This window comes from Pelophylax lessonae (genome assembly GCF_965119305.1).
Source record: "Pelophylax lessonae genome assembly, chromosome: 1".
Classification (NCBI taxonomy): Eukaryota; Metazoa; Chordata; class Amphibia; order Anura; family Ranidae; genus Pelophylax; species Pelophylax lessonae.
This window is the reverse complement of record NC_138768.1, coordinates 793,724,800-793,748,589: the sequence shown is the minus strand read 5'-3', so window position 1 is coordinate 793,748,589 and position 23,790 is coordinate 793,724,800. Positions and strand designations below refer to the sequence as shown.

At 41.0% G+C, this 23,790-nt stretch overlaps 1 protein-coding gene across 1 annotated transcript in view; it reads right to left on the bottom strand.

Moving 5' to 3' along the window:
* STK32B (serine/threonine kinase 32B) overlaps window positions 1–20,173 on the bottom strand; it is a 391,673-nt gene extending 371,500 nt beyond the window's left edge. Inside the window, exon 1 of the mRNA XM_082263144.1 lies at window positions 19,948–20,173. Coding sequence (XP_082119270.1) covers window positions 19,948–20,023 — 76 coding nt within the window. The 5' untranslated portion in view covers window positions 20,024–20,173. The remainder of the gene's footprint in view (window positions 1–19,947) is intronic.
* Between the last annotated feature and the right edge of the window lie 3,617 nt (window positions 20,174–23,790).

The window sequence follows — 23,790 nt, the reverse complement described above, 5'->3', positions numbered from 1 at the left end:
ATGGGGGGGAGGCAATGCGGACTATGGTGGAAAGAGAGCAGACTTGGCCATGTGATTAGGGCAGAGTAAAGACTCCATTACACCATTGACCTTGAATGAATCATCCCATTAATCATGCCTTGAATTAATCATAAATCAACCGTTAAAACTCCAAAATCCTTGTGTAAGTAATCTTTTTTGGGAGAGTAGATAAATTATTTGCTAGATACCTAAAGACTTTTTTTTTCCATTTTGAATAGAGAGTGGAATTATTGTATCTTCCATTAAGTTTTTGTGGCTGTCTGTGTGCCCACTGGGAAGATCCACTATATATATATATATTTTTTTTTTTCCATAACATTTTATTGAAATTAAGCAAAGTACACAGTAATCAAAGCAAGTGTAAAGACCGTAATATGTACAAACATATGTCATAACAAACAGATAGAACTTATGCATTAAACAGAACGGTATGAGACAATATAACTGTAAACGTTAGGAAAGGGTAAGGCACCATGGAAACTCTAACATGAGGTTTATCGCCGTTGTGGGGTCATATAATTGAAAGTATCCGTGCAGACGTAGAGAACTGGGATGTGGGAGCAGGAAATGTGTTCCGGCGAGGCCTCCTGAACTCTGACACCCCTGATGGGGAACTTGCTGTGTCTGGGGACAGAGGGCACACACCATACAAAAGCGGGGTGCCAGTTAGGATTAACTCGTAGTCGTAATAGGGATACGTGGAGTATCAAACAGAGATCCACTATAGTTATTCATCCTGATGAACATTCCCACAAAGACAAAAAGTTAGGGGAAATCCCAAATTTTAGAGTTGTCATGAGAGCAAGAGGTCAAAATACATTTTCCAGCAGGATCACATGTTCTGGTGACAACTGTTTAAGATGAAATTTAGCCTAATTTTTGGGAGGTTTCCTCTCAATTTCGGTTGTGTCATCAAGATTGGAAGTGAAGGGAAATCTCCCCAGCAGAATTTACACAGCAAAAAAAAGGGTTAGATCTCTATTATCTTTGTACGGTTTCACTACCCTATGTATATCTCTCTGTAATTGAAAGCTTTTTATTATTTAAATTCAGTAGGTATAATATTTAATTTATGTAAATGATTATGTTCCTTGAAGAGCACTGCAAAGAACCTACTGTAAGTTAAAACATTTCCCGTAGCATTACATCTGCATACACAGCTGCACAAAACATAATTTTCAGATGGTACTTACAATAAAAAGACTGTTAAATATAAAAACACATACAATGCATAGCCATAGAATACCCGTCAAAAAAAACTTTACAATCTGCCAACGCCACTGCTCTTCATCAGGTTATTAAATAACTAACCACGAGAGAATCATTCAAAAATTTGCAAAGCCTGACTCTTTCTTAATATAACAAAAAGAATAAGTCAGCTGTATATACAGCAATTTATCATATGATCTAGGTGTTCGGTAAGAACCTGATCATGCAGAATATATCTTACAACCATACCATAAATCCATTAAAGCATAAGCAAGTAAAATGTTGTGTGCTAGCATCTGTTATTAATGATGGGGTGATTTACAAACATGGGTTTGTTCTATTGATTGTTCTAAATGGTGCTTCATTATTTCTGCAAGTGCAGTGTTGACTCTCTTTGAAGTGATTTCAGCTTCTTGTACAACACTACAGTTGACACCAAGCTCTCTGACAATATAAATGTTTGAGAGCTGTCATGGTAATAAGCATATACTGTATACTGTATAAAAAGAGCAACTTGGCGGTATTGGAAGTAGGGCTAAACGGCACCGCAAGATGTTCTGAACATTACCCTTACAAAACACTAAAGATTTCATATAGGAGAACAATTCTGTACTCTTCTTCGTTCAAGAATATTGTTTGCTGCAAAATCTCAGAGGAACTTAACCTGTTATGACTTTCCTTTAAACTTTGTTGAAAGGTAACCTTTGCTTGCATGTTCATGTGTGCATTAATGCACTTAAAGTGGATATAAACCCCATTCATGAAATCTGACCTATGCACATATATCTGTAGTGTTTACTTATCTCTCTCCAAAGCCCTGTGTCTTTCTCCTGCTACATTCCTCTGTTATCAGCATGATAACTTCTGACAAGTTCTCAGACAGAGGAGATAAATGCAGCTGAAAATTTGTCTCCTGTAGGTAACTTAGAGAGAGATAAGCAGAGAGCTTGTCTATTCACTGCACAGCTCTGCAAGTTTCTTTGTTCCTCTGCCTATGTGGGGGGGGGGGGGGTGCCTTTCCTCCAATCAGCTCACACACAGTGTGTGCCCAGGCTCCCCTCCCACTGCTGATACAGGAAGAAAAATTTCTAACGCAATGTTCACTTTCTAAAGAATGTCGAAAGCTGAAAACAGATATACATGTAAAACTTATGTAGGGAGATTTGTTTTATCTCTGTGTATCATCTGAAGCTGTTTAATTCATTGAGTATATGTGAGGGTTTACATCCAATTTAATGCACAGTATATGCACAGTATATATGTGTTGTCATTCTTTCTGAATAAAGTAAAATTGACCCAAATGCACATAAACAGTCTAAACAAGCCATTTTTAACCAGAGTTCCATGGAACCCTAAGGTTCCCTTAGAGCAGTGTTTCTCAAACTCAGGTCCTCAAGGCACACTAACAGGCCAGATTTTAAGCATTATCTTGGGGAGATGCAGACTAGAATACTGCAATCACTGAGCAGCAAATTATATCACCTGTGATGTATTTCAGTTTTCTTGCAAACCTGGCCTGTTAGTGTGCCATGAGGACCGGAGTTGAGAAACACTGCCTTAGAGGTTGCTAGAGGTTTCTTGAATTGTGGTGGACTGACCTCCCGTTAGATGGCGCTTGCATAGTTTCATGGCAAGGCCACTTGGTGTCAGCAACATGACATTTTTAGCTGTCTGTAAGGGTTGCATACTTCCCACTGACCACAAATGTAAGGAGATTGGAGGTTAGACGTGCTACCTCACTGACAGAGATTTGTGTTTAACGAAGTGTGCCAACACATTTTGTCTCAAGGAAGTAACTTAGAGACAGATAAGCAGAGAGCTTGTCTATTCACAGCGCAGCTCTACAAGTTTCTTTATTCCTCTGCCTATGTGGTGGAGGGGGGGGGTGCATTTTTCTCCAATCATCTCACACACAGTGTATGCCCAGGCTCCCCTCCCACTGCTGATACAGGAAGAAACATTTCTTACACAATGTTTTGTTTCTAAAGAATTTCGAAAGCTGAAAACAGATATACATGTAAAACATATGTAGGGAGATTTCTTTTATCTCTGTGTATCATCTTTGGCTGTCCAATTCATTGAGTTTTTGTGAGGGTTTACATCCACTTTAATGGACAGTATATGCACAGTATATTTGTGTTGTCATTCTTTCTGAATAAAATAAATTTGACCCCAATGCAAATAAACAGTCTAAACAAGCCATTTTTAACCAGGGTTCCATGGAACCCTAAGGTTCCCTTAGAGGTTGCTAGAGGTTTCTTGAATTGTGGTGGACTGTCCTCCCATTAGATGGTGCTTGCATAGTTTCATGGCAAGGCCACTTGGTGTCAGCAACATGACATTTTTAGCTGTCTGAAGGGTTGCATCCTTCCCACTGACCACAAATGTAAGGAGATTGGAGGTTAGACATGCTACCTTACTAGAAGAGGTTTGTGTTTAACAAGCTGTGCCAACACATTTTGGTGGTTACAGGGGTCACCTTCATCAGGGCTATAAACACATAAAAATAGATAAAATAATTTTTACACATTAAATTAAAAGCAATTCTGGACCTATACAAGGAAATTGTGTTTATATCTTTCATTCTCCCTTCAAAATTCCACTCAGACTACTTAGAAGGGTCCCAGGACCAAAGAGATGCCTAACAATCTCTATGCACCTCCAATCACAAATTACAATACACTATGTAGTCCAGTGATCCTTCCTATTCCCATTATACATGAATGTAAGGGGTGGTTTGACCACTGCCCCCCCCCCCCACCCAATAAATGAGATTTAGCTGGGGTTTCCTGAAATTTGGGGGGTTATTCTGTGGTAAAAATGCCGAGGAAGGCTGGTCTAAACAAACACAACTGTCCTACAGCACACCCCAATACACAGATAGAAATGCACTGTGTGTTTTAGAATGCTGATTTTGTCAACTATAGTGCAGGTACATTTCTGGCACATTGAGGCTTGTTAAAGTATAGCTAAGGGCATTTCTTTAAGTTTTGGGAAGTTTTATTTTTCGATAGGGATTATACCCCTGTTAAGTTTTATTGCTGTTTCTGCCCCCCCCCCCCCCCCCCGTTAGGAGATTCACCCTCTCCATTTGCCCTGTTTACTGTTATCATCAAAAGTGAAAAGAAAAGAAAATCCCAAATTTTGGGCTGACACCAGTAATAGAGGAGATTTATTCCAATGGGACACTAGTTCTGGGGATCCTGGTGACATACTACACTTTTTACTTCCTCTTTTGGCTATTGGACAGGGAGTGAAGGTAATTCTACCCAATGGGACACAAATGAAAGAAAAAACTGACAGGGGTTATAACTAGAGTTGAGCGGACACCTGGATGTCCGTGTTCGTCGTTTCGGCCGAACTTGAAAAAAAGGTCCGGGTCCGTGTCCCGGACTTTTTCCGAACTTTACCCGGACACCGAACCCCATTGAAGTCAATGGGGACCCGAACTTTCAGGCACTAAAATGGCTCTAAAACACAAATGGAAAGGGCTAGAGTGCTGCAAATGGCAGCAAAACGTAGTTAAGAGCATGGCAAGTGCTCTGCAAACAAATGTGGATAGGGAAATAACTTAAAACAACAAAAAAAAACTGAAAAATAAAAAAATGTTCTTCATCTGTGAAGGACGAGGCCCATATGGAGTAGGAGGGAGGTTGAGGTGGTGGTGGATGTGGCGGTGTAGGTGGAAGCGGCGGTGGAGGAGGACGAGGTAGCCAACACTGCTTTTTTTCAGTCATTTTAAATGAGGGTACACCCCAAAAGAGTGAGAAAGATCAAAAATAGAACAATGGCTGGGTAAGGTCTGTATCCATCTCTATTCTGCACAAGGTACGGAAAAGTCCTGTGGGATCCATGCCTGGTTCATTTTAATGAACGTGAGCTTGTCCACATTGTCTCTGGACAGGCAGCTGCACTTGTCTGTGATAACGCCCCCAGCCGTGCTAAATACACGTTCAGATAATACACTGGCTGCAGGGCACGCCAGCACCTCCAAGGCGTAAAGGGCAAGCTCAGGCCATGTGCCCAATTTGGAGACCCAGAAGTTGAAGGGGGTAGACCCGTCATTCACTACATGTAGGCGTGTGCACACATACTGCTCCACCATGTTGGTGAAATGCTGCCTCCTGCTAAGACGTTCCATATGAGCTGCTGGTGCTGCTGTTTGTTGTTGAAGTTGAAGGGGGCAGACCCGTCATTCACTACATGTAGGCGTGTGCACACATACTGCTCCACCATGTTGGTGAAATGCTGCCTCCTGCTAAGACGTTCCATATGAGCTGCTGGTGCTGCTGTTTGTTGTGGCGTGCTGACAAAGCTTTTCCACATTTCGGCCATGCTAACCCTGCCTTCTGAGGTGCTGGCGGTGCCCTGGTTGCGTTGGCGACCTCTTCCTCCTCCTCCTCTGCCTTGGCCTTGTGCTTCCACTGTGGCCCCGCTGTCAGGTGGGAATACAGACTATGCCGTAATTTAATTTTTTACACTCCAAAAGGGTGTATATTGAATAGCGGAATAGGAAAAATTTGACAAAACGGTGTATCTCACACGTACAAACACAGACTAGGCCCCGATTACAATTTTTTGTACCCTAAAGGCAGGATGAGGATGAGGAGTAGGATGAGGTCAGAACAGGAGGCAAACTGAAGCACCCTGCAATCCTCGGCGGTGGAAGATGCGCCCCAAAAATTGGAAAGGTGTATCTCACATGTACCGATGCAGACTATGCCGCAATTTAATTATTTTTACCCCAAAGGGTGTAGATTGAATAGCGGAATAGAAATAATTTTACAAAATGGTGTATCTCACACGTACAAACACAGAATAGGCCCCGATTACTATTTTTTGTACCCCCAAAGGCAGGATGAGGAGTAGGAGGAGTTCAGAACAGGCAGGAGGCACACTGAAGCACCCTGCAATCCTCGGCGGTATGAGATGCGCCCCAAAAATTGGAAAGGTGTATCTCACATGTACCGATACAGACTATCCCGCAATTTAATTGTTTTTACCCCAAAGGTGTAGATTGAATAGCGGAATAGAAAATATGATATCAAAAGGTGTATGTATCTCACACGTACAGACCCAGACTATGCCCAAATTACTATTTTTTGTACCCCCCAAAGGCAGGATGAGGAGTAGGAGGAGTTCGGAACAGGCAGGAGGCAGACTGAAGCACCCTGCAATCCTCGGCGGTATGAGATGCGCCCCAAAAATTGGAAAGGTGTATCTCACACGTACCGATACAGACTATCCTGCAATTTAATTGTTTTTACCCTAAAGGTGTAGATTGAATAGCGGAATATAAAATATGATATCAAAAGGTGTATGTATCTCACACGTACAGACCCAGTCTAGGCCCAAATTACTATTTTTTGTACCCCCAAAGGCAGGATGAGGAGTAGGAGGAGTTCGGAACAGGCAGGAGGCACACTGAAGCACCCTGCAATCCTCGGCAGTATGAGATGCGCCCAAAAAATTGGAAATGTGTATCTCACACGTACCGATACAGACTATCCCGCAATTTAATTGTTTTTACCCCAAGGGTGTAGATTAAATAGCGAAATAGAAAATATGATATAAAATTGGTGATTTTTCAATAGCACATGTGAACAGTAGTGTCTTATATCAGTCAGCTCTGCTGCAGGCTATGGAGGGAAAAAAAAAAGAAAATTCCCCTTTTAAGTTTGTAATTTTTAAATAGATTAGTACAGACTATGCCACAATTTAATTTTTTTTAACCCAAAAGGGTGTATATTGAATAGTGGAATAGAAAAAAGTGTATAAATATTGAAATCACTCAATAATAGCACATGTGAACACAGCAGTGTATTATCACAGTCAGCAGCACTGAAGGAAAAATGCTGCACACAACTGACTGATAAAAAATACTTTTTTCTCCCTCCTCCTCAGCGGGCAAAAACATTGTGTTCACACCACCCCACACACAGCAAAATCGATGTGGACCACTGACCCTGCCTATCTCCAGCCTCGCCCTAAAATGATCGATAAGATCGGTCACTGCCGTCACTGCAAACCCCCCACACAGCAAAATCGATTGTAGAACACTGACCCTGCCTATCTCCAGCCTGGCCCTAAAATGATCGATAAGATCGGTCACTGCCGGCACTGCAAACCCCCCCCCCACACAGCAAAATCGATTGTAGAACACTGACCCTGCCTATCTCCAGCCTCGCCCTAAAATGCCCTAACAACTCGCTCTGCCTGCAGCACTCCGACCTGTCCCTGATTCTGAATTATTTTCGGACACAATATAATTTATGACTGTCTGTCCCTAATCAGCAGCCAGCACATATGATGTGTGCTCTGTCCCTGTACTACAGCAATATGACGCAGCGGCGCTCGGTCTCGAACTTATAAAGACTTGGTCACATGCTTCAGATGGCCAATCACAGCTACTAATACATTTGTAGGCATGGCTGGGATGGCTTAAGGCACACCAGTTAAACGCTTGTTGATTGGCTGTTGAAAGCCCGCCACTAAAAGCGCGCCAATACATACAAACCCGGAAATAAAATGACCGTACACGGATTTTAAACCCGAACATACAGTAAAGTTTTCGGGTCCGTGTTTGGGTAACAAAAATCCAATTATTCGGTACGAACACGAATAATACAGTCCGTGTTCGCTCAACACTAGTTATAACCCTTATTTACTCTACCCAAAATGAAAAAAAATGCCTTTAGTTCCTCTTTAGGGGCCATTTAAATTGAACAGACTGTCATTACATTATTTAGAATTACAGCCTTAAAATTCCCTGATGGAATAAAGAATACTATGGCAGCGCGATCTCACTGTAAGTGTATCTAAGAAGAATAACAAGGGGCCACTAACATCTTACTAAACTTCAGACAAGTATTTAAAATGGAATGATATTGATGCCTGTATTGTGTTTCCTTCAATAAAGCCATCATGCTATAATAAGAGAAAGACTCTACAGTCATTGTATAGTAGATGTCCCTAATAATTTAGTCCTTCCTTTTACTTCAGGGAATTGTTTGGATGGAACATTTACCTGACAATCCTCTGCTAATAACATGATTTACTGCACACCTCGGGGATAACTGAACTCCTTATGTAATGGTGTTACAATTACAACTGTGCTGTGTAAATTATGCCAAATGACTGCATTACTAAGACAAGTTCAATTTGCAAAATTGGAAAATGTCACTTTTGGAATATTCCAGACTTATAAGAAGCCAAGGGCTGGCAATTGCAAAGCTTGCAAAACCTTGAAGGTTAACGACAAAAAAAGAAAGGAATTTACAGCAAGTGCCACTGAAAGAACATACAAAATAGGGGACTTTATTACATGTGCTATCAAGGTGGTGGTGTACATGCTAGAATGTACCTGTGGCCTACAGTATGTAGGCCACACATCAAGAACATTGCAAGTAAGAATATGTGAACATGTAGCTAATAACAAGACGGGTAAAAAGGATCATAGTGTGACCAAAACATTTTAAGTATGTTTATAATAAGGACCCAAGATGTCTTAAGTTTTGGGGATTGGAGATAGTAGAAAGACACTGGAGGGGTGTTAAAAATGTCAGGCAGTTAAGTCAGCGCAGGTCGTATTGGATTCATGAAACAAAGGTTCTTGGCCTGACTGGTTTGAATGTCGATTTCGACCTAAACTGCTTCATTAGTGACAGTTGACCATCCCTACATTGCCTTTAATACATTAAAGTGGAAATCTGTTTTTTATAATTTTGTTTATTTAATGGAAGACAATAATTTAGTATAGCACATTTTACCATTATTGTGTTTTATGTATGTATTTATGTATTTTTAATGTTTTCTTTATATTTTTTGGTAATGTATTGTAAAACAGATCTGGAAGTAAAGAGATGCTTTTTTTATAAATAATATTTGTCAATATTATTATTTGTTAATAATATTATTTTTGAAGTTTTTGCCTTTTTGCATGATTTCTGTTTCCCCATGCCTCTATAGCAGTGTATTGTGCTCCTTCTGAGTTCAGGAAGGAAGTAAAAATGCCAAAAACTTTACTGTTGGTTCTCAGGTTTTTGTTTGCTGATATAGTTGCCATGGGAGCAACGGGGAAGGCTATTTAAGGGCCCTGTGGTGTCAGCTCCCCACCTACTGATAAAGTCCAATCACAGGATGTAACATGTTTAGGTGGGAGGAGTCAAGCCAGTTACATTATCATATGGCCATGTTAGATAGTGATGTGGTGAGTTGGGAATACCATACATATAAGAAGGCTTCATCATTTTTATGTCTTATAAGTTTTTAATCTTTTGGGTGTAAAATAAATTGTTAAAATGGAGAGCACCATGGGTCTGCTTTTCTGTTTTATGGTTACCCATGTCTTGTGAGGAATTAACCTACTTGACCTGTGAGAGTGAGTAATTCCTGGACCAAGAGGAGGACCGTGAAATCGGTTATATAACGAGTGCAGTTGGCACATATACCTGGAAAATATGGTGGCTGCATTTGTTTGTTTGTTTTTTTGGTTTTTTTCTTTCTTTAGACTTTTTTCCTTTATGTTTACCAGATAATCCTGCTAGAAACACATATTCTGCCCTAGGATGACAAAGTTCAATCAAATGGGGTTTATTTACCGTATTTTCCGGCGTATAAGACGACTGAGCGTATAAGACGACCCCCCTAATTTAAAGCATAGGTTTTGGGCTATACTCGCCGTATAAAACTACACCCCTTCCGAAGCAAGGCAACACCATTGAAAAACATCAGATTTCTCATAGATCTCCAAGGTACCCCAAGTACTGTAATACATGTAATCTCTCATAATATCTTTAAGGTACCCTAAGTATAAGTATTACCAGTAGATGTCATCTCAAGACGCTGGCTCTGCCGGAATCCTGTACCGGTATACCGTATGTACCGTAGCTTTGGCTACATACAGTATACCGCGCTGAGCCAATCACAGTGAGCAATGTATTCTATTATTGAATTCAAAGCCTGCTCTGATTGGCAGAGTCAGAGAGGCGGGCTGATGTTACTCCGCCAATCCGAGCAGGCTTTGCATTCAATAATAGAATACATCGCTCTCCGTGATTGGCTCAGCACGGTACACTGTATGTAGCCGGAGCTACAGTACATACGGTATACCGGTACAGGATTTCCACACAGCCAGCGTCTTGAGAGATTACATCTACCAGTAATACTTATACTTAGGTTACCTTGGAGATTTTATACTCGGCGTATAAGACGACCCCTCATTTTTGGGGGATTTTTTTGAGGTTCAAAAGTAGTCTTATACGCCGGAAAATACAGTACTAAAGCTGGAGAGGGCAAATCAGGCTCACTTCTGCCTAGAAACCAATCAGCATCTAACCTCAGCTTGTTCAATTAAGCTTTGGCAATAAAACCTGGAAGCTGATTGGTTTCTATGCAGAAGTAAGCCTGGTTTTGTAGCTTTAGTAAATAAACCCCAATGTATAGTATCTATAAACTACAATCATCTCTCCTTTTCCTTTTCTCTAAAACATAAAGCAGCCTTTCTTAACCTTTTTAATTTGGAGGAACACTTGAAACAATTCCCAGGTCTTGAGAAACCCCTGCTAAAAATAATTATAACTACATCTCATGGTACAATAGCATGACTAGTAAGTTGTAGAATATTTAAATAAAGGAAAAAAGAATATGGCACACCTCGGGTATGTGACACCCAGGGCAGTTTTTTTTAAATATCTACCTGCTGTATACAGCATAAGGATTTTTAATAATGATCTGAAATTAATTAAAAAAAAAAAGAAATGCATATGTCAAACACTAATACTAATGGTCTATGTAAAAGTGGCGGCTAGTGGAAAATTGACACTTTGCATTGGTGGTCTATGTAGATGGGAGATTTATTTGTCATTGCACATGGAACCCCTAGAAACCTCAGGAGGAACCCTGGGGGTTCCACAGAATTCTGTTTGAGAAAGGCTGACATAGAGCGTAGGGGGTTCTGTAGTCCCCAGAGATATGTAGCTGGGAACAATGTAACGAATAGGAATGCTGCACAGGCAATTATAAAAGGACATGGCCAACAGATATTTTATCAAACAGATGTATCTAGACACTTTTAATTTTAAAATTAAAAAAGCAAAAAACAAAAAAACAAAAAACAAACAAGAGAAATCTATTGTTAGGGTTGACATACCTAACTAACAACAGCAGAGTAAATTTGGGTCACCATCTCAGCTGCCTGGCAGGGCTATGCAAATCTCACAACCAGCTGGATAGAAGTGCAAGTCCTTTGGGGGTAAAAAAGGTCCCATATACAGTATCTCACAAAAGTGAGTACACCCCTCAAATTTTTGTAAATATTTTATTATATCTTTTCATGTAACAACACTGAAGAAATGACACTTTGCTACAATGTAAAGTAGTGAGTGTACAGCTTGTATAACAGTGTAAATTTGCTGTCCCCTCAAAATACCTCAACACACAGTCATTAATGTCTAAACCGCTGGCAACAAAAGGGAGTACACCCCTAAGTGAAAATTTCCAAATTGGACCCAATTAGCCATTTCCCTCCCCGGTGTCATGTGACTCGTTAGTGTTACAAGGTCTCAGGTGTGAATGGGGAGCAGGTGTGTTAAATTTGGTGTTATCGCTCTCACTCTCTCATACTAGTCACTGAAAGTTCAACATGGCACCTCATGGCAAAGAACTCTCTAAGGATCTGAAAAAAAAAAATTTAAATAGAGAATAAAGATGGCCTAGGCTATAAGAAGATTGCCAAGACCCTGAAACTGAGCTGCAGTATCAGTTTCAGGGTCTTGGCAATCTTCTTATACAGCAGGTTAACAGGACAGGTTTCACTCAGAACAGGCCTCGCCATGGTCGACCAAAGAAGTTGAGTGCACGTGCTCAGCGTCAAATACAGAGGTTGTCTTTGGGAAATAGAAGTACTGGCAGCATTGCTGCAGAGGTTGAAGGGGTGGAGGGTCAGCCTGTCAGTGCTCAGATCATACGTTGCACACTGCATCAAATGGGTCTGCATGGCTGTAGTTCCAGAAGGAAGCCTCTTGTAAATGCACAGATAGCCCGCAAACAGTTTGCTGAGGATAAGCAAACTAAAGACATGGATTACCGGAACCATGTCCTGTGGTCTAATGAGACCAAAATAAACCTATTTGGTTCAGATGGTGTCAAGCGTGTGTGGCGGCAACCAGGTGAGGAGTATAAAGACAAGTGTGTCTTGCCTACAGTCAAGCAGGGTGGTGGGAGTGTCATGGTCTGGGGCTGCATGAGTGCCTCCAACACTGGGGAGCTACAGTTCATTGAGAGAACCATGAATGCCAACATGTACTGTGACATACTGAAGTAGAGCATGATCCCCTCTCTTCGGAGACTGGGCCGCAGGGCAGTATTCCAACATGATAACGACCCCAAACACATCTCACACCACACACAGAAGCTGAGGGTAAAGGTGATGGACTGGCCAAGCATGTCTCCACACCTAAACCGTATTGAGCGTCTGTGGGGCATCCTCAAACGGAAGGTGGAGTAGCGCAAGGTCTCTAACATCCACCAGCTCTGTGATGTCGTCATGGAAGAGTGGAAGAGGACTCCAGTGGCAACCTGTGAAGCTCTGGTGAACTCCATGCCCAATAGGGTTAAAGCAGTGCTGGAAAATAATGGTAGCCACACAAAATATTGACACTTTGGTCCCAATTTGGACATTTTCCCTTAGGGGTGTACTGACTTTTGTTGCCAGCGGTTTAGACATTAATGGCTGTGTATTAGGTTATTTTGAGGGAACAGCAAATGTACACTGTTATACAAGTTGTACATTCACTACTTTACATTGTAGCAAAGTGTCATTTCTTCAGTGTTGTCACATGAAAAGATGTAATAAAATATTTCCAAAAATGTGATAAACTGTATGTAATACAAATGCATACTTAAATCGGAGTTCCACTCAAAAGTGGAACTTCCGCTTTAAGTGGTCCCCGACCCACTGACATGCCATGTTTGGCATGTTATTTTTTTTGGGGGGGGGGGAGCGGGTACCTAGTTTTGACAGGTACCCGGTCCCACTTCCGCTTGACCACCTAGGTGACTCGGGCGGAAGTTCTCCTCTCCCCCTCCCTCCCTGCAATCTTCTGGGACACGTCACAGGTCCCAGAAGATTGCCTGGCCAGTCACAATGCGCAGCACGACTCACGCATGCGCAGTGCGCACCAGACTGTGAAGCCACAAGCTGTCACAGCCGGGTGCCCACACTAAATATGCCGGTGCCGCGGGGAGAAGAGAGAGAGAACCGCATCGCTGGACCGTGGGACAGGTGAGTGTGTGTTTTTTAAGATTCAGCAGCTACACTTTTTGTAGCTGCTGACTTTTAATAAACACAAAAGCCAGTGGAGCTCCGCTTTAAGCACTTTCCTGGTTTTTAGTATTAAAGCACTTTAAAAAAAAAAAAACAAACCAAAAATGTATTAAAATGCAGCTTACCAATACTTAGATGAGGTGGCTGGCTTAGTTTTCTTATTTTAGTTTTTTATTTCCTTTATTTTCACCTGTTGATCCTTCTATTAAGTCTGTTATTTTTCATTTCTGACACATGTTGTTTACAAGTTAAAATCAGTATTTTTTGCTAGAAAATTACTTAGAACCCCCAAAAATTATATATATAAATATTTTTTAGCAAAGACTCAGGAGAATGAAATGGCGGTCATTGCAATATTTTTTGTCACGCGGTATTTGCGCAGTGGTCTTTCAAAAGCCATTTATTGGAAAAATTACAATTCACTGCATTTAAAAAAAAACTAAACAGTAAAGTTAGCCCATTTTTTTGTATATTGTGAAAAATGATGTCACGCCGAGTAAATAGATATCCAACATATTACGGTTTAAAATTGCGCACAACCGCGGAATGGCGACAAACTACAGTCAATGAAAATCTCCATAGGCGAAACTTTAAAAATGTTTAACGGTTACCAGTTTAGAGTTACAGAGTAGCTCTTTTTTTTAATTATTGCTCTCGCTCTGGCAATCGCGGCAATACCTCACATGTGTAGTTTGAACAGCGATTTCATTTGCAGGCGTGACTTCTGTATATGTTCTTTCGTGCGCGAGCTCACGGCGATGGGGGCGGTTAAACATTTTTTTTTTCTATTTTTTTTTTTTTTTAAATAAAAAATCTGATCACTTTTATTGCTGTCACAAGCAATGTAAACATCCCTTGTGACAGCAATATGCAGTGACAGGTACTCTTTATGGAGGGATTGGAGGTCTAAAAGACCCCAGACCCCTCCACTGCACTTCAGTGTATTCAAAATCCCGAAAACTGCATTTTTGAATACAGTCACTTTTTAAATTCAGCACCTTTAGCAGCAGTAACCCAGACGTGAGGTCATGGACGCCGCCTCCGGGTTACGTCATCGGAGACCCGATCACAGCCGGCTTTGATCGGGACGCCAACCAGCCGGCGGATGTGCCGGCTACCTCCTCGGGGCTCCCGGTGGGACAGGAGACCCGGGCAGAGCCGTGGAAGGCGGCGGGGGAGACATCCCCTCCTGCTCGCTGGGGTAATGATCATTACTGCCTGAAAGCCGACTGCCAGCTCTAAAAAATGGTACTGGGATGATGCCTCTAGCTGTAGGCATCACCCCGGTACAGTCACTTATTGCAGCCGACGTAAGTCTACATCGATTTGCGGTAAGTGGTTAAGAGACCAAGCTGTCCACAGACAATGTTTCAGTTACAGGGTTGAGACAAATCATTTAACACTGACAGGGGTGCTGACAATGGTCAGCTGGTTGCTGGCTGGATCACCAGGTGAAATAAAGACAAAAAAGCCTAAAAAAGAAAACTATTGCAGTCGCAATATCTAAGGATGGATAAATTGCAATATATTACATTTTTGTTTTTGGGTTTAATACGGCTTTAAGCTTATCCCTTTCACTTGTTTATCTAAGGAAAATGAAACATACTACAGTTCCCTGATGTGTCCACATAGAGCTGCTTTGCTCAAAGAAATTCTTCAGCACTATGAAAGTAAATGTTTAAGCCATAGTGACATTTTCTGCTAAGAAACTGAAAGTGATTTCTAATTACACTGCACAGGTTCAGATGATTAATGTTAAAATATGACCTAGCATGTTCATGCCTCAATAATAAGCTATTTCAGGCACTGCTCAGTGATACAGGTAATCCGTATTATGATGACTAGCTGACCTTTCCCATAATCCCAGAGGATTTGGGTCTAGTGAAATCATGTTACAATGTATACTCTCACACCTATGGCATTTCCATCTTCTTTCAAGAAACTTTGTAGAAGGAAAATGAATAGAGAAGAGAGTACAACAAAGCAAATCCTGCCTGTGTGCATTTAAATACTATCCTACCACGTAACACGGATTAAACCCGGCAATCCTTTCCCATTGCATATTATTAGGCTCATCCGTCCCATATTTTTAAACCTGAGCAAAGACTTCCAATAAAAACAATAATCACATCCACCAATCTCCATCATCTTTAGCAGCTGGCGCCTTCTAAAATAATTGTAATCAATTATCTTTTCATAAATGAGTCTTAATGAGTCTAATAATATTTTAGTTCCATAATAACAGTGCCATAAATAATAATAATAACAAATGTAATAATCGTTTACGTATATTCCCTACTGAGCCAAATACATTACTATTCATTTCCATACATCAAACTAATTTCCTTAACATTAGTAAAGTGGAACTCTAGGCAAAGTAACGCATGCAAAGTGATGTTTAAAGCTTTTAACCACATAACGACCAGCCGCCGGCTGGCTCTCCCAGGCAAAGTCCCGTACATGCACGGCGCTCACCTGGGAGGAGCTAGGGGGCGAGTGCGCGCCACCACCGGCGCTCTCCCGCCCCCCGATCGTCAAGGGGAGGCTGGCGCGAGTGTCAGTCGGCTCCGATGGCCGTCGGCCACTCGTGATCTCTCCCCGCTGACAGAGAAGGACGGACGGCTGATGTAAACACAGCCGTCTGTCATTCTCCCTGAGATGATCACAGAGACCATGCGATCCTGCTATATAAGATTCGCATGTCTCTATGGTCGTCTCACAAGCCCAACCCCCCCCCCCACAGTTAGAATCACTCCCCTAGGCTTACATTTAACCCCTTGATCACCCATAGTATTAACCCCTTCCCTGCCAATGGCATTATTACAGTAACAGTGCATATTTTTAGCACTGATTACTGTAGTAATGTCACTGGTCCCCCCAAAAGTGTCAAAAATGTCAGTTAGGGGTCTGATCTGTCTGCCGCAATGTCGCAGTCCCGCAAAAAATCTCAGATCGGCGCCATTACAAGTAAAAAAACAAAAAAACAATAAAAATGACATAAATCTTTCCCGTAGTTAGTAAACGCAATAACTTTTGCGCAAACCAATCAAAATACGCTTTTTGTGATTTTTTTTACCAAAAATATGTAGCAGAAAACAAATTGGCCTAAAATGTTAAAAAATTTAGATTTTTACATTTTTTTGGGGAATGTTATATAGCAGAATGTGAAAAATATTGTTTTTTTTTTTTTTTTCAAAATTGTCGCTTTTTTTTTGTTTATAGCGCAAAAAATAAAAATCGCATAGGTGATCAAATACCACCAAAAGAAAGCTCTGTTTGTGGGGACCTCAATTTCGATTGGGTACAAAGTCGCACGACCGCACAATTGTTCATTAAAGTCACGCAGTGCCGAATCGCAAAATAGGGCCTGGTTATTAAGCAGCAAAATCTTCCGGTCTTAAAGTGGTTAAAATAGCTGTGTGTCTTTTTTTTGGTGGCCCCAATGTCACATAATGTGTACTTCCCAGCTCCATGGAAAATCATTGTATGGATCAGTGCAAATCATGGGGCTTGAAAACAGCTGAAATTCTGCCATTTTTGCAGAAAACACTGAGGGCAAATTTTTGATAAATACACCAATTAATGTTAAATGAATAGCTCTGATGTCTTCTAACATATAGTGGTGTATTTATAAAAAAGAATGCATAACAGTTCATCCAGTAAAAGTGCGCATCCATTCACTCTATGGGAATAGAGCAAAAAATAAATGTCATAGGGCTGTTCAGCATTTGGCCATTAGGTGGCATTAGTCATAGGAATTCGACCAGCACAGAAAATAACCTAATAACATTCGATTTTTTATTTTATTTTTTATTTTTTGCTCTATTCTCACAAAACTAATGTACATGCATATTTACTAGACAAATGACTAAGATACATTTTATATTGCCTCTTAAAATGAAGCTTTTCAATGCAAAATAACATTACAGCACTGTTGAACAGGCAGACATTTTTTTTACTCTTTTTTTGGGTGTTGCTAAAAATTAGAATTTAGGGGGCATTTTATTTTTTGGAAGCTACTTGGATGGGTGGTCAGACATCTTAAACATTACAGAACCAGTCCTTTCAAGCTCAGTTAAATGTGATTTACTACTATTAGTTAACTATTATTCCAAGAAGCTTCCTTAGTTTAAAGTTAAGTGTCAGGAACATATCCTAGATACATGGATAATTCAGTCTCCCTAATGCTATAGGAGGACTGAAGTTACAATTAAAGCAGGGTCGTTTCACAAACCTTCACACCATCCATCATGTCCATGGGCAATTAACATCTGACTTAACACATGGTGATTGGATGAAGGTGAATGAGTTACCTGTGTGACTATAAAAGCTGGAGTATGTTCCTGACAATCATTAGTACTCAGGAAGCCAATAGGGTGAGTATTAAAATGTCTTCAACATTACAGAAATAGTCCAGGTGAATGTTGCTAGCTACTACTAGCGGTGGCATGACTAGATCAATGGGAACCTTCACAATTATTTTTATAAATTTTAGTGCTATTACTATTATTATTTTTTGTTTTTTTGTTAATACATTAGATGATGATGATGGCAATAATAACAAATAATAATAAGTCAGTTGCTTTTAGGTCTACATAAAAAATATACCTGTATGGCTATAAATACCCGGGTTGGTTCCCAACACTTCAGAAAACTGTGGAAGCTAACTGGATGTGTGCTAAACCATCTTTGATAATACGGAACAAGTCCAGTTTAATGTTGCCAACTACTACAAGCTGTAGCATGACCTGGATAAATGGGAACCTTTACTTTCAATATTATTATTATTTTATTCAATAGACTGAATGATGATATTAATAATTAATAACAAAAATAATAATCAAAATGATAATGTTAGTAAATAAAAATCGACATAAAAAAAGTTACCTGTGTGTCTATAAACTCAAGGGTATGTTCCTGACACTTCTCAGAAATACGGAAGCTAATTGTATGAGTGCTGAAACGTCTTTGGCATTATGGAACAACTCTAGTTGAATTTTGATAACTACTTCTAGCTGTAGCTTGTAGGCATTGGAAAAACATGGACTATGCTAGTAGTATCCATTTGTAGAATTATCCATTTGATACTAATAGCTATGGCATGACTAGATAAATGGGACCCTCACAATTATTATAATTATTATTTTTATTTTTACCATTATTATTTCAATACACTGGGTGATTATGTTAATAGTAATAATAATAATAATAATAATAATAATAATAAAAATAATAATAATAATAATAATGTCTGTAAATTAAGTTATTCATTACCTGTGTGCCCATAAATGGAAGGTATGTTCCTGACACTTTTTAGAACTTTGGAAGCCAATTGAATGAGTGTGAAAATATCTTCAACGTTATAAAGCTAGTCCAGCTCAGTGTTATTAACTACTGCAAGCTATAACCTGATGGGATTCACCTTCAAAATTATTAGTAGAATGAATATTATTTCAATACATTGGGTGATTATGTTAATAATAATAATAATGTCAGTAAATTAAGTTATTCATTACCTGTGTGCCCATAAATGGAAGGTATGTTCCTGACACTTTTTAGAACTTTGGAAGCCAATTGGATGAGTGTGAAAATATCTTCAACATTACAAAGCTAGTCCAGCTCAGTGTTACTAACTTCTGCAAGCTATAACCTGATGGGATTCACCTTCAAAATGATTAGTATAATTAATATTATTTCAATACATTGGATAATTTTCTTAATAATCACAAAAAAATAATAATAATATTAATGATAATAATAAGTTAACAAAATAGAAGTAGGGGGTGATATGCGCGCTGTCACTTCGGTATACGGTATACGAGGGATAATTCTGATCAGTTGTAGCAAATATCTGATAAACGTAGATTGCAGATGATCAAACTATATGAGATTAGGATCAAATCCTACCCCACATGCAGCCAACTCTAGTATGTTCACTCCATACCAATATAAATGTAAAATTATAGGGTGAGTTGGCGCAAATTAAGGAATTTAAATAAATAATAAGTTAACAGCAATCCCTACATCAGTGGTTCCCAACCTCAGTCCAATTATCCCAACAGGTCATATTTTCAAGCTTCCCTTCACCTTGCACAGATGCTGAGGTCCATGGTTTATGACATATTTTATGTAAAGGAAATTCCTAAAACATGGACTGTTGAGGACTGAGGACTATTTGAGGACTGAGATTGGTAGCCACTGCTCTACATTAAAAAAAAGTAATGGACTAGGTGCAGTTCTCCAGTTGTTCGGATACTACAAGTGACAGCATGTCCTGCTATGCAGTCATAGCCTTAGATGTGTACAATCCATGCAGTGGGATGAGTCGGGGTTATTGGCTGCGCTCTGTTTCAGCACCAAGGTTAGCGCAGGTACCATGGACAGCTACTTACCGTCTTCATTCTCGTCAAACACCGGAGTTTTGTGCGAGTGGTTGGCCCCCATCATGATCCTCGGGGCTTTTATCATCCCCAATAAGAAGAGTCCAGCTGGGGAAGAGCATGCAGCATCTCAGGTGAGACAATCCGATCCGGCAAAGGAGTCCATTTCACTTTGTGACCATGAAGAAGAAGAGGCAACCCAAAGAGGCTCCGCGGGCTGTGCGTCTTAACGCACTTCCTCTTCACTGCAGGCTGTACCTTCCCGCACCTCTTCTCCGCAGGCTGTGTCTTCCCGCACCTCTTCTCTGCAGGCTGTACCTTCCCGCACCTCTACTTTGAAGGCTGTCTTTCCGCAACTCCTCTCCACATTCTGTCTTCCCGCACCTCTTCTCCGCAGGCTGTGCCTTCCCGCACCTCTTCTCTGCAGGCTGTACCTTCCCGCACCTCTTCTCTGCAGGCTGTACCTTCCCGCACCTCTACTTTGCAGGCTGTCTTCCCGCACCTCCTCTCCACATTCTGTCTTCCCGCACCTCTTCTCCGCAGGCTGTGCTTTCCCGCACCTCTTCTCTGCAGGCTGTACCTTCCCGCACCTCTTCTCTGCAGGCTGTACCTTCCCGCACCTCTACTTTGCAGGCTGTCTTCCCGCACCTCTTCTCCACAGGTAATAGTATGTCTTCCCGCACCTCTTCTCGGCAGGTAGTAGTATGTCTTCCCGCAGCTCTTCTCCGCAGGTAGTAGTATGTCTTCCCGCACCTCTTCTCCGCAGGTAGTAGTATGTCTTCCCGCACCTCTTGCCTACAGATAAAGAATGGAGAGATGGCGGTCCATAGCCCCAGCACAGATGGCTGACATCAGCAGTGTTCCTGGCTGGAGTGAAGCGCTGCTGGGCTGGGAGATCCTCTCTGTGCACAGAGCCCGCACACACAGTGCAGGAGATCCATCTTTTCCTCGGCACGCTGGAAATGCTTTTGCTATTTACTAACGTTCTGCTCATAGCATATCAATAGACGGGAGCGGAGGGAGGAGGGGGAGGGGAAGACGAGCTCTAGTATGATCTTAGGGAAATCAGACACGGAAAGAGTATTAACATATTCACAGCTGGAGGTATAAGCTCAATGCAGAGCAGATAGCTGGCAGCACAGGTTGCAGTGACAGAATAAAGGACTTGATTAATTCCACTCTCTGCATCCAAGACATTTCTGTCTTTTGCTTAATACTAGACAGATATATTATGATCTCTCTTTTTTTTTTTATTAGATTAAAGTTCGGATGAGTTCAATGATAAGACGTGTTCATGCAAGGTCTGCTGTTTTATAGTTTTATTATATTAAGGTTTGCATGAGTTGTGTTGGTAAGATGTGTCCCTGCAAGGTCTGCTTTTCTTTATATTATAATAACGTTTTGGTGGGGACATCTGCCCATGCAAGGTCTGCTCACAAAGCAAAATTAATCCAATGACATTTAAAGCTGAACTCCAGGTATGATTTTTTTTTAATACATAGTTCTATTGCTCCAGCTTGGCACAATGTAAGTGTACAAACACTATATTACAAAAGTATTGGGACACCTGCCTTTACATGCACATGAGCTGTAATGGCATCCCAGTCTTCGTCTGTAGAGTTCAATATTGAGTTGGCCCACCCATTGCAGCTATAACAGCTTCAACTCTTCTGGGAAGACTGTCCACAAGGTTTAGGAGTGTGTCTATGGAAATGTTTGACCATTCTTCCAGAAGCGCATTTGTGAGGTCAGGAACTGATGTTGGTTCGAGAAGGCCTGGCTCGCAGTCTCTGCTATAATTCATTCCAAAGGTGTTCTATCAAGTTGAGGTCAGGACTCTGTTCAGACCAGTCAAGTTCCTCCCCCCCAAACTTGCTCATTCATGTCTTTATGGACCTTGCTTTGTGCACTGGTGCGCAGTCACATTGGAACAGGAAGGGTCCATCCCCAAAGCTTAACTCAATAGAACACCTTTGGGATGAATTAGAGTGGAGATTGCAACATCTGGAGGCCTCGCCATGGTGGACCAAAGAAGTTTAGTGCTTGTGCTCAGCGTCAGATCCAGAGGTTGTCTTTTGAAAATAGACATACGAGTGCTGCCAGCATTGCTGCAGAGGTTGAAGGGATGGAGCATCAGCCTGTCAGTGCTCAGAGCATACGCCGCAAACTGCATCAAATTGGTCTGCATGGCTGTCGTCCCAGAAGGAAGCCTCTTCTAAAGATGATGCACAAGAAAGCCCGCAAACAGTTTGCTGAAGACAAGCAGACTAAGGACAAGAATTACTGGAATCATGTTCTGTGGTCAGATGAGACCAAGACAAACTTATTTGCTTCAGATGGTGTCAAGCATATATGGCAGCAACCAGGTGAGGAGTAGGGATGATCGAACTTTTGAAAAGTTTGGTTCGACCAGAACACCCGAACTTCCCGAAAGTTCGGGTCCGGATTCCAGAACCCCATTGAAATCAATGGGACCCGAACTTCGGTAATTAAAAAACACCATTTTGAAGCCCTAAAACCCAATAAATGCCCCTAAAAAGTGCCTAGGGTTCTGGGTCATGCCCCAGGGACTATAAATCACACAAAAAAAAGTTCTTAAAAATTGTCGTTTTTTGATAGAGAGCCAATTATTGAAAAAATTATTGAAAAAAAAATGAGATTTCTTTGGATTTAGTGTCTGGGGGGTCTAAAAAGTGTACCTGTGAAGTTTCAGCTCTGTAGCATGTCCAGAAGCAGAAAAAAAAAAGATTGTTTGTATTAGAATTGCAGTAGAGCAGGGATATGGCTCCGCTATTTTCACACCTGAGCGTTTTTGTTGCAGGTGTTTTTTTGGGCATTTTTTGGGCGTCTTTGGCGGCAGGCATAACATCTGAACTTCTGTATAGGGGTATACACACACACACACACATATATGTATATATACACATACACACATATAGGTGTGATAGGAGCGGAGCCCTATGCCTGCAAATAATTTCATTAGCGCAGGCATAGGGTTCTGCTACTTTCACACCTATATGTGTGTATGTGTATATATACATATATGTGTGTGTGTATATATACCCCTATACAGAAGTTCAGATGTTATGCCTGCCTCCAAAGACGCCCAAAAAATGCCCCAAAAAAACGGCTGCAACAAAAACGCCCAGGTGTGTTGTTGCAGGCGTTTTTTTCTGGCATTTTTTGGGCGTCTTTGGAGGCAGGCATAACATCTGAACTTCTGTATAGGGGTATATATACAAACACACATATAGGTATATATACACATACACACATATAGGTGTGATAGGAGCGGAGCCCTATGCCTGCAAATAATTTCATTAGCACAGGGTTCTGCTACTTTCACACCTATATGTGTGTATGTGTATATATACATATATGTGTGCGTGTTGTATATACCCCTATACAGAAGTTCAGATGTTATGCCTGCCTCCAAAGACGCCCAGAAAATTCCCAAAAAAACGCCTGCAACAAAAACGCCCAGGTGTGTTGTTGCAGGCGTTTTTTGGGCATTTTTTAAAAAATGCCCAAAAAAACGCCTGCAACAAAAACGGCCAGGTGTGAAAGTAGCGGAGCCCTATGCCTGCTCTATTGCAATTCTAATACAAACAATCTTTTTTCTATGGCGGTCACCCTGACATGGAAGAGTTTGGTCACCCTGCCATAGCAGTCAGAGTCAGTTCACCCTACACTACACTACACTACGGTCACCCTGACACTTAACACTTTCCCTACAGAAACTAGATTATTGAATCTAACTATAGTGGTTTATAGTACCCTGACTACACTAGATATCCCTTTTCTCACACTAATAATTGATAAATGACACTTTTGAAGCAGGAGTAACAGAACTGC